The following is a 16,821-nucleotide window of genomic DNA, read 5'->3' on the forward strand; positions in this document are numbered from 1 at the left end:
AGAGTTATGAGGGGAGGGTCTGCCTGTGAGGGTGCGAGTCATTCCCTGTGAGCTGACTCACAGACACTCTGAGGCGAGTCAGTGTGAATCCTCTTAGCGACAGCAGTGTCATGAGATTAGAGCGTGTGTGTGTGTGTGCGTGTGTGTATTGTTACAACCTCTAATTAACATGTACAAGTGGAAGTGGCCTGACGGGGAGTGTGTCTAAAGGGAAACCCAGCTGATACCACTCATCAACAGCCGGGGACAGACTCTGAGAGGGACCGACCTCACCAGGAAACAATGTGATCCTTCAAGTTAGTGTGTGTGTGTCTGTGTTGTAACTCATATTTATCTGCTGTGTTTCTCTGTGTTTATCATACCAGGGTGATCTTTCCTGGGAAGCACAGGATGCTCTCTACGCGGGGATCACTGAGGCCGGTTACTTTCCATGCTGTCAACTCCCAAGCCTGCTCTCCCTGTCTCTGTCTCTGTCCTCATCTCTCTCTGTGTCTTTTCATCGCTCCCCTTCCCCTCTTCTCACTCCAGCCTCCTCCTGTCTGTGTTATGAAGGTCAGCACCGACAACTCTCTTCCTTATTTGGAAAGTTTCTCCATTCCTTGCAGGTCATTCTAGCTGGAGCGACCAATCCAGTGGTCTGTTGGTCTGGTTTTTCAGCCAATCCTGTGTCTCCCATGTCCTTTTAAGGACTGCCCCTCTATGACTCTGGAGGTTTATGTGAAATTATTTGCTTTTCCTGCTCTCTACTGTCTCTAGTGATTCCAGTTTTCTGTTTATTCTTCCTCTCAAACATCTCCTGCCTCTGTTTCTCTCTTGTTGATGTGCTGGGAATGAAAAACCTCCCCATGAGGGAACAGATCCACAGTTTCACTTCCGTTTTTAATTGGACGTGTGATAATCCTGATGAACCACAAGCACAGTACTCAGTGCGCAGCCCGTGCCATGTGTGTTTCTCAACCATGCATGTGTCTCACTCTCCATAAAACCACCAGCAACACCTCGACAAGAAAGTGATTGTTAATACTTCATTAGCGAGTTCATGACTTGCACCTCGTAAACACAAACACACTGCTGACTGAGAGGAAGCTCTGAGTCACCGCGCAGATATGCGACAAATCCTGGCAGCCACAGCTCTTTGCTTAGCCATGCAGGCAGAATAAAGACACAGCTTCATTCATCACAACGAGCAGCAAAAATGCGTACAGTAGACTCAGTCTAAAACATATAAACCACAAACTCAGTCACTAGCTGCAGCTTCAGACTGTAAACAGGAGATCTGTGTGTGTGTGACAGTGGGAGGCCGATGAGGGCTGCTGGCAACGAGGAGTTTGTTGCCTTCAGTTTGCTGCAGTCCCCTTGACAACAGCCTCACCGGGGTTAAAGAGGTTTGGAGCTACTGCAGAAATCATTTCATCACAGCGGCATGCTGTTATGTCAAAGGTATAGGTCAAGCTGTGCAATTCAGTCCACATTAAAGTGGATTAGACCATTACTCAGTTTTATCACTGTAAGTATGCAGGGCCTGGAAGTGATACACATGATGTCACACATCTGCTCTTAGATCCTTTGTGTGTGTACAGCCTTTATTTGTGTTCATCCCTCAAGCTAAATTTAAGCAAGTGTTCATAATACTGAAACCTGCACTTCTAGGAAAGGCTGTTTGAGAATGGCTTCAAAAGGGAGACAACCCCATGGACACACACTGAAGCTGTACCTGTGGCAGGGTAGGCAGCGACATGAGAGGGGGTCAGGGAATTCATTAGAATATAGAAATACATCACCACCTCTAAATAACAGTATGTATTCATTCATTCTGTTGTTAGGAAGGACAGATACCTCGACAGTTCTCTGCTCTTCAAACACACAGCAGCACGTCCTGCCTTGCCTCCTTCCTTTAGCGTTTGACAACATTTGTCACCCTTTTTTTTTTTTATAAAGATGCCCAAATATAACAACCTGCACTTTTAGATTCTTCTTTCAATATTCAACTACCACAACGGGTGATCCAGGTACGAAGGTATGAACAGGATTATTTATGATTGTGCAGAATGACAACTGAAGAAACCAGCTGCATAAAACTTTTGAAACAGTGCTGTTACAAAACTCATATCCACACAGCAGGCAATTTAATACCAATTTGAAACCCCTCTTGCCTTCAGAACTGTCTTAACTTTCATGGCATAGATTTAACAAGGTGCTGGAAATGTTCCTGAGAGATGTTGCTTCATATTGACATGATAGCTTCTCACAGTTGCTTCAGATAACTTGGCTGAACATCCATGAGGAGAATCCCAAAGGAGCCCTTCTGGACTGAGAACTGGTGACTGTGTAAGCCATTGGAGTACAGTAAACCCATAATCATTCAAGATACCAGTTTGAGATGATTTGGGCTTTGTGACATGGAGCATGGAAGGATCCATCACAAGATGGGTACACAGGAGACAGAAAATGAAGAGAAAGAGGGAGATTAGGTACTTTCATAAGTACCCAAAAACTTCTGTCTAGTACTGAGTACCAGTTCATGCAAAATCAAATGGTACCATGTTGAGGTACCTAAATGCATCCTTGTGACTGTGAGCAGTAGCCGCTGCTGGTCAGTCAAGGAGGGGAAGCTAATTTTTTTCCGGCCTTCATCATAAATTTATTTATTTATTTAAACGTAAATTCTACCCTCCGTGCCAGCTTGCTAGTAGCTGGAGCTGCTACATGAGACTACGACAGGCTGTAAGTGTGAGTGACAGGGGAAGAAGCTCCGCAGCTGTAGCTGTAGCTGCTTATTGGTGAAAAGAGAGAGAATCTTTAAATACAACGCTTGTTGTTTTTAAGAAAGGTAAAGTCGCTGGGGATCAATACAACCTCCTGATCAGTCCAAAACACTAACTGTAGAACTCAGAAGATGCTCCGGTGGAGGGTTATAGTTCAAGATTGCTGACTGGCTCATTTCACCGTCAATCAAAAAGGGATTCGGCCTCAGACAGATCATCCAATCATCATGCAGAAGCCCAGCGCCCAGGCCAGCCCACTGCCTCATAGACCCCCAGAGACGCTGAGCGTCCAATAGGCGGGACAAAGCCCAGCATTTATCCAATGACTGTCCAGTTTCCACAGTGGAACAACCCACACTTCCCCACTGAAGTCAGAAGACGCTGAGCGTCCAACTGTGTTAAAGCGCTGAGACGCTGCGGGGATGAATGAGAAGGAGGTTGAGCCAGTTACCTGTGATAGGTAGCTGATTCTGAACAACAGATGAAGGAATTTAAGCGCATATTTTGTCAATGAAATGTACACATAGCAGAACATATCACCACTTTTTGGGGACATTTTAGGGGAAGCTGAGCTTCCCTTGCAGTCTTAAGCTGCGTTTCCACCAAGAAGTCCGGGTTGGTTCAGTACGGTTTGGGACAGTTAAGTCTGATCCCGTTTGCGTTTCCACAGCAAACTGTGCCCTCTCGTGGTGGGCGGTGTGTAAGCCGGATGCCGGAAGCCGCAGCTGGTAAACAATAGTGCGACGCCGTAGCAGCTTACCCCCGCTATTAAATCCAACAAAGAAGAAAACGCGACACAGTAAACAAAGAGCATGGATGGAAGACATGCAGCATTTCGTCCTCTCTGTGATTGTCATGTAGCTCTCTGTTACAAAGTGCAATCAAGCTTTGTTTCAGAGAAGTCTGTGTGCCGCCAGGAGACATGCAGCCGCTGTCGGGGTAAGTGACGATTCTTTTGACCAATCAGCGGTCTGCAGTGTGTTGCTCCACCTTCCGAGAGCGGATCGGTTCAGTCTGGCACCCGTACGAAAGGGTCCCAAAAAAGTCGGACGGCTCGTCTCGGTTTTTAGGGATCCGTCCCGGGATGAGTCAGCGGAAACGCCGCTAAAAGTGCACCGTACCGAGACGAACCGACCCGGACTGCTTGGTGGAAACGCGGCTTTAGAGCAATCAACACTGACTGTGAGGGAGTGGAAAAGTAGGTGATTTTCCATGCTGGACATGAATACAGCATTACAACTTTAAATATTGAGAAAAAAAAGTGTTAAATTGAAAAACTTCAAGATTTTATAGTAAAACAAATTAATATTCAAAGCCACAGAAACACACACAAACTACCAAAAATTGGTACCATTGAGTACTGATACCAATTGCCAGGTACTGGGCATCAGTACCGTATCATTTTAAATGTGAAAGGTACACATCCCTAGGGAATGCAGCAAAAGAGACGTTTGATTGTGCCACTAGGCCAATAGCGCCCTAGAGGATTTATATCACATAGTCTTCTGGATATAAGCAAGTTGTAAAAATAAAAACACAATCAGCTACTGTATGTGATTTCTCCACAGTCTCTGACACTTCTCCCTTTAAAAACTGTTATGGGCTGATTTCATTTAGAGATGAAACTTCGATTCAAACCCCTGTATTAAGAGTTGGAAGTATGACACTGCTCACTGTAAAGGATGTGTTTCATTGGTTTAAAATCACATGCACACATCTGCACATGCATTCATGCTCACTGCAGATGTGGATTACCTCTTAGATGTTTAATAGTTAAGGTATTTCTCAGAAGTCACAAATCAACAACAAGAAACTCAAACCTCAACCACTTAAGAGCCCTGAACATGGAAACATGTTCGTAAAAAGGAAAGCACAAAGTGAGATCCCGTCGAGTGCAGACGTGTGCCTGTTTCTCATCATCTCAGCTCACTGAGTAAAACTGAACACTTAGCAGTGATGCATAAAAAAGAGAAAGTTCAGCTGACACATTAAAAGCAGTTTGAGGAATGAAATCCGTGCAAGACAGCAATTTGGACTGTCAGAGTGGATTCCTGCTCTTATGAACCAGAGATTAAGCCGTGGAATGGTTGGAGGATAATTGTTGCCTTTGCTGCTTATGTTTTCTGTGTAACACCCACCCACACATCATTCAAGACTGTAATATAATGCTCAACCCTGTTATCATGTTCGATATCAGGCCGGTCACACCTACAACGTGTTGCACTGGCCTCACATTTTTCCCTGTCTCCTCCTTTGTCATGTAGGGTTGTGTAACAGTTTGGGGAAGGAATTTCGTCCCCTGCCTTCATGTCTCACAGCAGCACAGCTGAACTTTTCTGCCAACCTGGGGACATACTGTTCATTATACATTACATGAAAGGAGACAACACAGGACAGCTCATTATTGACCCCATCCCATTCCTCCATGCACACCCAGACACATACATGCATGCATATGCATAATGGCACACATGCAAAGAGACTTCCTATTCTTAAGCATCAAGTCCCAGAGGATCAACATGCAACATGAAATATTTGAGGTAAAAAAGGAGAAGCATCTGAAGAACAAGAATAGCAAAGATGTCTGCACATTTGCCTTATTCCACAAAGCATTAATATGAATGCCAAACTGTCATTACAGCATAGGTCTCTGTTGCTTCACCTGCCATAATGTTGTAAACATTACAACAACAACCAACCACCTGATAGGCAGTGTGGTGGACATGTATAAACAAGATACCATGGGAAATGTAAGTCAAGTCAAGTCAACCTTATACAACTGCATTTAAAAACAACCACTGGGCTTTACTAGGCAAAGGGTGGAAGAAGGGTACTCTCTGGAGAGCTGACTGCGCATGCTGACTCCTTTCTTTGAGGGACAAATGTAAACAAAGTCTTCGTCAGTTCAGCGGTCAGTACAGCCACACAGCGCTGTCTGGAGTGACACAGACTGCAACAGAGGACTATCTCGTAGTGGACCATGATGGAATATTGGTGAAAAACAGGAGTCTTTGGACAATTAATGCAGTTTTAGGAGCGGCGCTGTCTATGCCCCCGACAGCAGTGCTTGGATCAGGAAAGCTTTCTGGGTGAGTATTTTGTTCTACTTCATTCTATAAACAATGTAAAAGCTGTATAAACCGAACTTATCCTTTAAGTAGAATCTGTCTGGAGATTAATGTTCTTATGATGAGGAAACAGCCAAAGAGAAGAGATGACTCTTTTATCATGATAAAAGAATTCAGTGGTTGGTATAATTACGAAATGAAGTGCTTGGAAATTTCTTGAAAAGTTCAGGAGTGCATGTCTGGAGAAGCCTTGTGATAGTCACGTGTGAACAGCTGAACCCCGGAACATGCAACATCTCATCGAGCTGAATTACTGTTTGTTATTAAGTCTCTTCTACTGCATGTCCCATAACCATACATACCCCACCTCACCCAAATATGGTCATCTTTGTCTACAAAGAAACCCAAGATGGTGCTGTAAAAAAATGTCAAATTGAGGCTTTGAGACGGGAGTCCACAAACCAACGGGTGAGTCATGGTAGCCACTCCTGTCATAGAGTTTTCAGCTACACCCTGAGATATGTTTCTGTTTCCCTTCACAACACACACTGACTTAAAGCACAGGGCAACTTTAGCTCGATGTTTTCTGCTTTGTTTGCTTATTACTCAGAGAGTGACCCAAGAAAGCAACGAGACATTCAGTACATGCTTGGTTGTTCTATACCTTGAACAGAAGTCTAATATGGACCCATTCATCAAACTTAACTTAAGAAGGTAACCAAACATTATTTGTGTGTAAAACACAACTTCATAAAACAGTCTATAAAAAGCTCAGCTCTATAGGGACATATAATGAGATGGTCCTGCCTTCTCTTCTGTGGTAAACCTCTGCTTTCTCTCCAAACCTGCGACTTGGATCAAAGCCATCTGGCCAATCAGAGTCTCTCCCCAGAGAATTTCCTTTGATTCTTGTCCTGATGTCTGACATCAACGCCGGGCATCAGACCCAAATACCCACCAACCCTGCTCCCTCTGCCTTCAAGCAGAGAAAAACAGCAGCTCTGCTTTCACAGCTCAGGTCTCCTGCAGTCTCCGCTGCCTGCCAAGTCACACAACCACTTCCTCCATCTCATCAGTCCAGTGTTATTCAAGCTAAAAACATTTCTAACACAGACTTCCCACAAGGTTATTTCTATAATTTAGAACAATTTATTTTAGACTTTTCAATACAGACACATCTCTCCAATACCTACGAACACCAGTGTTTGGATTGTAATATTACTGAATATACCTGTTCCTTTATAAACAGTTGGATACTATGAAAGGCTTAAGTATTTTTTCTGAGATACTGCAGCTCAAGTCTTCAGAAAAGCAGACAAATTCAAGCTCCAGAAATAACATATCAGCACCAGACTCATTCAGGGCTCTCCAGACTGAGCCAGGGTTCTAGAGACAAATTTGGACTTTCATATAAAAACAATAAAAAGCTTACTGATGAGGCTGCCAATATATTTTTACCGAAACAACATAACATATTTTAATATGGTTCTGTATCCCAAGCAGGTTAAATTGTATCAGGGTTTTGACAGATGTGTTGAAGCAGCATTAGCAGGAATTTTGCTTCACCAGTTGAAGGGGGCTGAGCCTGCCACCAAAACATCACTTAACTTGTCTATTTCAAACCTCCACTTGTGCTCATGAGATTTGGGTTGTGACCAAGGATTTGAAGATAAAACAAGATTTGATTTCTCTCTATTGGTGTCTGGGTTCAGCCTTAGAGACAGAGAGAGGGGCTCAGGCACCCAGAGGGTGTTCAGAATAGCCAGTTGTAGTGGATGGAGGCTCCAGTGGCTCATGAATGCCTCCCTTTGGAGGTTTCCAAGACACATCCAACTGAGAGAAGAAGCCAAAATAATCTAAAAAAGGTTAAAATCATGGAGATGTTTGACCTGGAATGGAAACATGGTAAGAGCTAGAAAAAGATGGTTTTGAAATAAATGGATTACTGGATGAATAGATGGATGGAGCAATGCAAGGAAGGATAGAAGGATGGATGAACAGATTTATGGACGGATACATGAACATATGGATGAACGGATGGGTGGATGGATGGATGGATGGATGGATGGATGGATGGATGGATGGATGGATGGATGGATGGATGGATGGATGGAAAGATGGATGGAAAGACGGATATTTGAACAGATGGATGAATCAATGGAAGGATGGATGGATATATGGATGGATGAATAGATGGATGGATGGATGGATGGATGGATGGATGGATGGATGGATGGATGGATATATGAATAGATGATAGATACATGAATATATGATGGATGGATGGATGGATGAATTGATGTGTGGATGGATGGATGATAGATGAATGAATGGATGGATGGATGGATGGATGGATGGATGGATGGATGGATGGATGGATGGATGGATGGATGGTTGAATACATAGACAGAAGGATAGATAGATCGATGAATGGATCGATACATAAACAGTTGGATAGATGGATGGATTGATGATGGATACATAGATGGATGCATGGATGGATTAATGGATGGATATTTGAACAGTTGGATGAAGCAATGGATAGATTGATGGATGGATGGATGAATACATAGACAGTGGAATAAATGGATGGATAAATTGATGGATGGATGGATGGATGGATGGATGGATGGATGGATGGATGGATGGATTGATGGATGGATGGATTGATGGATTGATGGATGGACAGAAGGATAAATGGATGGATAAACTGATGGATACATGGATGGAAGGATGGATGGATGGATGGATGGATGGATGGATGGATGGATGGATGGATGGATGGATGGATGGATGGATGGATGGATAGTAGAACAGAAGGATGAATTGATGGATAGATGGATGAATGGATGGATATTTGAACAGATGGATGAATTGATGGATGGATGGATGGATGGATGGATGGATGGATGGATGGATGGATGGATGGATGGCTGGATGGATGGATGGATGGATGTTTGAACAGATGGATGAATCAATGGATGAATCAACGGATGAATGGATGGACGGATGGATGGATGGATGGATGCATGGATGGATGGATGGATGGATGGATGAATCGATTGAGTGACGGTAGGGTGGATGAATCAATGGATGGATGGGTGGGTTACATGGACTGATGAATGAATGTCTGATCATTGGATGAATTGATGATTGAATGAAATACATGGATGAAGGGATGGTTAATTAATGTACAGACTGATGGACTGATGAATGGATGTATGGATAGATGGGAGAATAATCTATTGAATACACAGAAATGTTACTTTACTTAGAAGTCTTTTACTTTACTTCCGATACTTTGATGTGTGATGTGCTGAAAGTTTTTGTTCAACCAATCATTAATGCTTGAACTCGTTGCTTTATACACACTGATGTACTGTCATCAAAATATTAACCAACCATTAACCTTTCATATAGTTCAGTCAAACACTGTGTTTCTGTAAGTAGAAAACTTTGCTTGTGCCAACACATTTGTATAAAGGGGACACTTACTCCTAATATTAGCATATATTACACAGCAGTCTTGTCTTTGTTCTCAAAGGCGAGACCTGCAGGCCTTAAACTGGGCAATCTGTAAACCCTGTTTATAAAACTCCATCAATACTAATCCCTCTGCCTCTCTGTAAATAAAGTCAAGTAATTTAGCTGCTCCACAATATTGCCTTGTTTAAAAATAGTTTCTACTCTGTCAGTAAAATTTATAGTTTTTCATCACAGAGGTTTGTTAGAAAGTCTCTTTGCTTATTAAACCAAACTACTATAAAATGTAATAAAAAAGAAGGAATGAAGTCACAAACCCAGATCCTGTTCAAAGGGTGCAGGCTTTACTGTGCTCTGCTTCAAAGTGCCATGTGGCTCAAAGAGAAGAAGCAGTATCAGTCTTTCAGTCTTTTTTAGTCTGTCCGTCTGTCTGAACTGGATGTGCCTCACGACAAACAGGATACCATGAACTCACAGATAAGCTGGGGGTCTTCAGGCTGAGAGTGGTCAGTCTCAACTCACACGTTACCTGAGGACACAGAGAGCCGGCTGGCAGACTCATGACCTTTAGTCAACGACAGTGCTGCTGTTTTTATTGTGTAATTTAAAGGGGGAGGTTGAGAAGGGTGGCTTACGCTTTGTAATTACTTCACAGTTGGAAGCAGATTGTTTATGGTTGTAAATTCAGTTGTTATTGCTGATTAATTCTGAGAGAGGCAGCTCTACTGCAGCTTTACAGTCTGATCTGAAGGAGAGGAGAGGTTATTAATCAGATATAGGTCTGTAAATCTCCTTACTGCCGAATGTTCAGTTTAGAAAAAATACTTGCTGTGACATGGGCATTGAAGCTAAACTCAATACAAAAATGGGCTCTGTTTTGTGGTAAAGCTCAGTAACCACAGTAGATGTGATGATGTGAGAAAAATTGTATAGTTCGTCCACGGTACGTCTTTTGTTAATGATCAGCCAACTTTACTTAAATACTGTTAAACAATAGCTTACTTTTGATTTTGAATTTTTGGAGTTCGAATGCAAGGATCTGGTTTTAAAAAAGAAGACAGAAAATATAACAGATCCCAGCTGTTTTGACTCTATTTTCAAAGGTTGGGTCTTTTAAGTCATTCGGAGACTTGTAGAACCATCTCTAGCATGTCAATAGAGGTAAACAAAGCAAAGGAGGGAAAGAAAAGACAGACCATCTATCTGTTCTTTCTCTCCTCCACTATATTCTTATATTGTGAAAACAAAAATCCACTTCATAATAACAAGAAATCCATCCACAAGTTAGTCAGAAATTCCAGCTTGTCTGCAGCAGACATCTGAAAACACAGGTCTATTGAAAATAAAGCCACTCTCTCCGCTGCTCTCTTCTAATAACAGTGACATCCTACCTGATCCCTATAGAGCTCACAGAAAGGTGCTCAGGAAAAAAACAACAGAGCCTCTGTCCTGGGCTGGACACACAGGGGTCAGATAGAAACAATAGGAGCCATCCAGCAAAAGCCTCACAGATCTGTTTACGGCCACAGACAGACCGACATACAGACGGTAGCTGGCAGACCCGCCCTGGCAAACATGATGCCACATTCACACCTACATAAAAGCAGGGGAATGCTTTTGTCCCCTCAAAGGTCTGGGATTCCCCTGTTAACCCTTTCACATGACTGAGACACTACTACTCCCACCTTGTCTCTCCCTCACAGGCCCTTCCTGGCTGCTTCCCTCCCCTCAGGGCTCAGACTCATGTGGACACTCAGGTACTCACAGCTTTGGTTTAGGCTTGGTAGGCAGTGGTGGGCCCTCTTTCCCAGGGGATGGAGACAGTTTGCCTGGGGTTGAAGGCGAGTCTGGTGCCAGCAGGGTCGGACTTGGTGCCTTTACTGGGACATCTGTCACTGGGTCAGACTGGGGCTGAGATGGAGGAGGTGGTGGTGGAGGTGGGGGTGGTGGGGTTGCTGCCTTAGGCGGACTTGGTGGTGCTGGTGGAGCTGAAGGTTGGCCATTCTGTATGGACCCCTTTCCTTTGTCCTCCACCTCTGAGCTCATCTGCACCAGAGGCAGGGCTGAAACACTGGGCCAGATCTCCAGCTCCTTGATTTGGAACGGCTCAGCCCCAGGTGGAGGCGGCAACTTGGGTGGCAGCTCCAGGAGGCTGATTTCTGTGGGAGGGGGAGGTGGGGGGAAGGCTGCTGCATCCTCAAACCCTGAGCTATCTCCAGACATCCCATTACTGGATGAGTCCTCTGATGCTGTAAGACAAAAAAACAAACGGAAAAAAACAATTATGTGACTTTAATGTGGATTTTTTTTCCCCTTTGGCCACCCCACAGATGCAGATTAGACCCACAGGAATGTATCCCAGCTGACGTGATCTAAAGCAGCAGCTGGGTCCAGTCAGGCTGATGAAATTCTTGTTTATTCAGCTCTTCCTTTGGGGTGAGTACTGTACTGTACACACACTGCCCTGTCTGTGTGAATACACAGGATTATTTGTGTCCCTGTGCACTCACACAGAGCTGCTCATTCACTAACACACCTCACCCCCTCTCCTGAGTGGATGACACAATATTTGTGACAAATGGACATTATCATATGGAGATCAAGAGGCCAAACCTGAAAACCTTTAGACTAGCTAGGGTTTAATTAGCTATTGGATTTTTAGTAATTAATCATTGCAGAAAAATGTATCGATATTCATATTCACAAATATGAACGTATAATATATCTAGCAGTCTATGGTTGACACTATGATACATTGACATAATCTCTGTGATGTCACAAGTTGGTTTCTGAAGCAGAGTTTGGAAGCTGACTGCCAGCTGTCCCCATATTAGAAATGCTAACTCAACTTTATTATGACCCAGCAAGTGAGGAGATGAAGTTGAGACAGGCCTTTAGCCTCCGATCTAGCAGCAATATCAAACCTTCTATCAGTCAAGTCAGCTGATATCTTCTTTACCACTGAGTTATAACCATTGAGTGCATTGTTTAAAAAATGAGTTTTTCAGACCAAAACTGTTCCCAGTTTTTTTTTTCTGTTGGAAAGATCCCCTTTTGAAATGTAGTTTCTTGTTTTAGCATTCCTACATTAACTTTATTTAGCAAGGCTTGTTACTGCTTAAGTTATTTTTAGATGTATTTTGCCTGTATTTGTCAGGAAAGCTAACAGGAAGTCCAATCCCTCTATTGGACCCTACACCTCTAACCCACCAACCCACACCCCTAGTGCACAAGGTGAACACAGTTGATTAAAATCCCTGCAGATGACCTGAGGAACTGTGGAAATGCTATCTGGGGACCTTCATGAGGAGACACTAAAGGTAAAGTAAAATGTTAAACTCACAGTAAGAAAATAACACCAAGCTAAAAGAAACAAATAAGAAAAAAAGTATTACAAGATTAAAGCAGTAAAAAAGAAACTATGTAGAACTAAAACTTTAAGAAACAAAAATTAAAAAGCTGAAAGTAACAGTGCAGTAAATAAGAAGATAAATAGTTAGGTTAAGACACATAAAAAAAGATAAATATATATTGAACTAAAAGTTAGGACTTTAAGAAGAGGAAGATCCAAACATAATGAGATAAATCGAAAAATATGTAAAAGTAAAAATAAAACTCAGTGACCCCGCGGAAACTGTGTTCATATATTATAGTCTGTGTTCACATCCTTCAACCACAAGGCTCACCTGTGGATTGCTGCCTGATCTATGCTGATAAAAGCAAGAGTGAAATGAAGAATGTGTATATCCACAGTTCTTATGGATATCAGTGATATTTAGACATCAAGACCTAAGAAAATTGTGCAATAACAGTCAAACATTGAATGTTTGAAAATAAGTGATAGTAACTACATCTTGAATTCAGGCCCACTTTGAGTATCTTTGTGCTTAAACTACTTTTTAATAATCTGGAGCGTCTGTAAACCTGCCAAAACTTTTGACTATCATAGAAACTATGCACTTTTCTTTGATGAGACGACTAAGTGATTGGGGTTCAGTTGATGACTCTGTCTGTGTAGGACCCACCTGCAGTGACAGTAAGGTGGGCTGTGCTGTTCAAGGAGCCGTACATGTTGGAGGCCGTGCAGCAGAACAGACCTCCATCTTCTGGGAAGGCCTCAGCTATCACAAGGGTGCAGATCTCTTCTACAAAAACAAAAATCCAACCATTAAAACACCTTTGATAAGATCCTTAGAGCTCAATTTGCACCTGCAGGATTACAGAGTTGACTTTGATGAACAGTAATCTGCACAGGCATGGAATGTAGTGACATGCTGACACTTGGCTTGTTGTGTAATGACATGTAATGAGACATTAGAGCGATTTTTGACAGACGAGTTATATCATGACAGACATGTCATCTGGACTAGTGAATCATTATTCAGATGCAGACACACTTAGAGCAGCCAGGAAAGACAAACAAGCAAAAACACAGGCCCTCATGTAGAACAGTCAGACAGACACACACGTAGACACCGCAGCGCAGATGTTCAGAGACGTTTGAGTGACTCACAGCCTGAAGGTAACACCTGAAATGACCCCTGAGTCACTGAAGTGTGAAAGAGTCTGACAGAAATGAGCACGTGTGTCATTGTTTATCTGTGATGTTGTTTGTGTTCCTGTGAGTTAGCGTATCATAAGGACTCTCAGACTTTCCCAGGGACTCCCATTGACTTGTACATTGAATAATAAGTGCTCCATGGGACCCAGGGGGAGATTTGTAGTAGTCATAATAAGGTAAAAGGCTGCAGCTGACAATGAAAGCATCAACCTGGGTTTTAGCCTCCAGAAAAAGGTAATGATGATTACTAATCTGATGTACCGACTGTGGTTAGGAACATGAAAGCAGTTTTATAACAGCTAATTGTGTATTAGGAATGAAATGAGGGGGACAAACCTGATTCAGCTGCAGATCGGGGCTCTGCAGAAAGAAAGAAAGACATTTTAGACACTAGCGTAAATCAATCAGATACAGCTGGTTCAACGACCAGTTAAAAGATTGTCTTACTTTTCTGAAGTATCCGGAAATCAGGGGAGTCCAGGATCTCCTCCCCCTGGCGGTACCATCTGACCTGAAGAGGAGGGCTTCCTCGGACCCTGCACTCCAGAACCACCACCTGGCCCTCGGATGCCTGGGCATCCTGCAGCGCCTGCAGGGAGGAGGGATTAAGTAACAGAGTGGTCATGAGGAAAAGGAATGAGTAAGTCAGTAATGATGAGCAAATGAAAAGATTCAGAGCCTGGGAATGAGAGGGATACGCTTCAAAGTTACAGAATTAGATAAATAACAGAGATGAGGAAAGATGACGCACGGTCATAAAACACTATTTGAGGAGACAAGAGGTCAGTGGGCATGGGCGTCTCTTCACAGCTCACAGAAAGATCCTGATTAAATCGGGCCAAACTCAACAAATTGCCCCAGCCAACATCAGGACCCTTTATCGGTAGCAAGAAAAACTTCTTACTGGACTTTTATTCAGCCAATCAGAATTGTAATACGAACAATGGTTGAATGGAGTGCCATGAGGTTGTTTTCATTGACAATGAGAACGGTCCTCTCACGCAACGAACAAGATCCGATTAAAATGGGAGAAAGAATCTGGGCTTGTTATTTCAGAAGAAGATTGGCTGAATATGTGTTCTTTGCAGACCACCTCTACCAGCTTAGGTAGTTTATAACCCCAGAAATAAAACGTATCCAAACAGCGGAGGTCGGTAGGGGTCTATGGTGGAGAAATGCAGACAGCAACTAGCAGACCACTTTCACATATTTTGGAACTGTTCCAAAATCCAATTTTATTGGGGGGAAGAAACTAGGACATTACAAGACATCTTTGATGCTGGGGTTGGCTGCTCATTTTCCACAATCTATCTTCATAACATCCCTACCCACTTTTCAAAAAAAGTTAAGTACCTATTTAAGATTTTATTAGCAGCTTGAAAAAAGCTGTAACACGAAAATGACTGCAACTCGATCCTCCAATGAAGACTGACTGGATCAATATTGTGTCTCAAATTAAAGGTATGGAAAGATTGACTTTCTCACTAAACCTAAGAGCAGAAACTTTTTTGCAAAACTGAGAAAAATTGATAAGACATTGAAGGATTGAACCACTACTGTATGAACTGATTTTTTTTTTAAAGTATTTTCATTAAAAAATTTTTTTAATCATTTTCATAACTGTGACATAAAGATGTATCGAAGACTTTATTATGTTTGAGCTTTACTATTTTACTTATGCTTGTTTGCTTTATCTGGAAAAAAACAACAAAAATATAATCTAAAAAAACAAAATCAATGAGAACGGTCCTCATGATTTACTGGATGGTGTAACATGCAGAGAAGTGTGTTGTGAACTTGTGTTACCATCTCACTTTCCACTTATGTGACCACAAAAGAGCAAGTAAGCTCTAGAGAGCACTTTTGCACCTGACCACACCTCAACATTTATTGTACAATCAGGTCCTCTAATATTTGAAAGAATAGTGTTTCAGAAGTTAGAAAAACATCTGAATAAGAGCTGAAGGACAAAAACTTCTTATTTGTCTCTTCTGCTTGCTTACAGGGTCAGAGACGCATCATTTGCTGTCCTTCAACAAGTGGCTCTCAGTGTCCGTGTAAGTGAACCTGCCTCTTTCCCCCTGTGACAGTGAGTCTTTGGCATGGCTGTATTTTGGGAGCACTGAGAGAGGAATGTACAGGTCTGACAGTGTTTATGTATATTTGTATTGTGTGTTGTGTGGTTGACGTCACCAGCGGGGACCGTTCTCTCACTGAGATGATTAAAGCCCACAGCAGCTTTCTAAGGAGGCGAGCGGAGGTGAAGAAAAACAAATGTCTTTCTGTAACAAAGTGGAAAATGATTTAGGGCCTGACTGGCTCAATGAGAGTGAAAGAGACCTGACCCTTGCGGGTTTGGCAGGGCTGTTTGAAGCTCTGCCTCAGCCCGTCTCAGTCTCGCCATCACAAGACCCACAGCCTGAGAGAGAGGGAGTCAGGGGCTGTTAGGGGAGTGTCAGGGGAGTGTTGAGGAGTCTGAGCTGGAGGAGGAGCACCCATCAAAGTGTGTGTTTTATCTAACCTCCACTGCTGTAAGCCACAGTAATGCAAACTGTTATTATGGGCAGAAAGGAACACAGAGTACATCTGTATTAGAATCTGCAGATGTGCCTGTATCTGCGACTGTTTTCATGGTTCGGCTTTAGTCATGGATAAGGTACTCTTCATTTTACCATAACTACACAGATTGTTCATTTTGTCATTGTTTGTTTGGTAAAAAGCCACAAAGTAATGTTTTCAAAGTCAGAGTGACTTACTTGCTCAAACTCTTGACCCCAAATGTGACAAAGTTCAGCCATAACATGAGCAAACTTTGCATTGTTTAAATGTTAATAATCACTGTTTATGAATTATACATCACTTTACTGAAATCAAATGCACATCTGAGACTGTTCAACAGTTACATATATCTCTGGAGGTGTATTAAAAGTCATGAGACGTCACT

General features: G+C 42.6%; 1 protein-coding gene across 2 annotated transcripts in view; it reads right to left on the bottom strand.

Annotated features, from left to right (window-relative positions):
• The window catches only part of palld (palladin, cytoskeletal associated protein), a 93,027-nt gene that overhangs the window by 28,345 nt on the left and 47,861 nt on the right, over nt 1-16,821 (bottom strand). For both annotated transcript variants that reach the window (XM_074667627.1, XM_074667626.1), the window contains exons 8-11: nt 14,325-14,466; nt 14,214-14,237; nt 13,342-13,461; nt 11,082-11,565 (exon numbers count right to left, since the gene is read on the bottom strand). In XM_074667627.1, the coding sequence (XP_074523728.1) occupies nt 11,082-11,565; nt 13,342-13,461; nt 14,214-14,237; nt 14,325-14,466 (770 nt within the window). The remainder of the gene's footprint in view (nt 1-11,081; nt 11,566-13,341; nt 13,462-14,213; nt 14,238-14,324; nt 14,467-16,821) is intronic.

The sequence above is a fragment of the Halichoeres trimaculatus genome, unplaced genomic scaffold, assembly GCF_033239565.1.
Source record: "Halichoeres trimaculatus isolate MK-OKI-2021-1 unplaced genomic scaffold, fHalTri1.1 fHalTri1_scaffold_4, whole genome shotgun sequence".
NCBI classification, from domain to species: domain Eukaryota; kingdom Metazoa; phylum Chordata; class Actinopteri; order Labriformes; family Labridae; genus Halichoeres; species Halichoeres trimaculatus.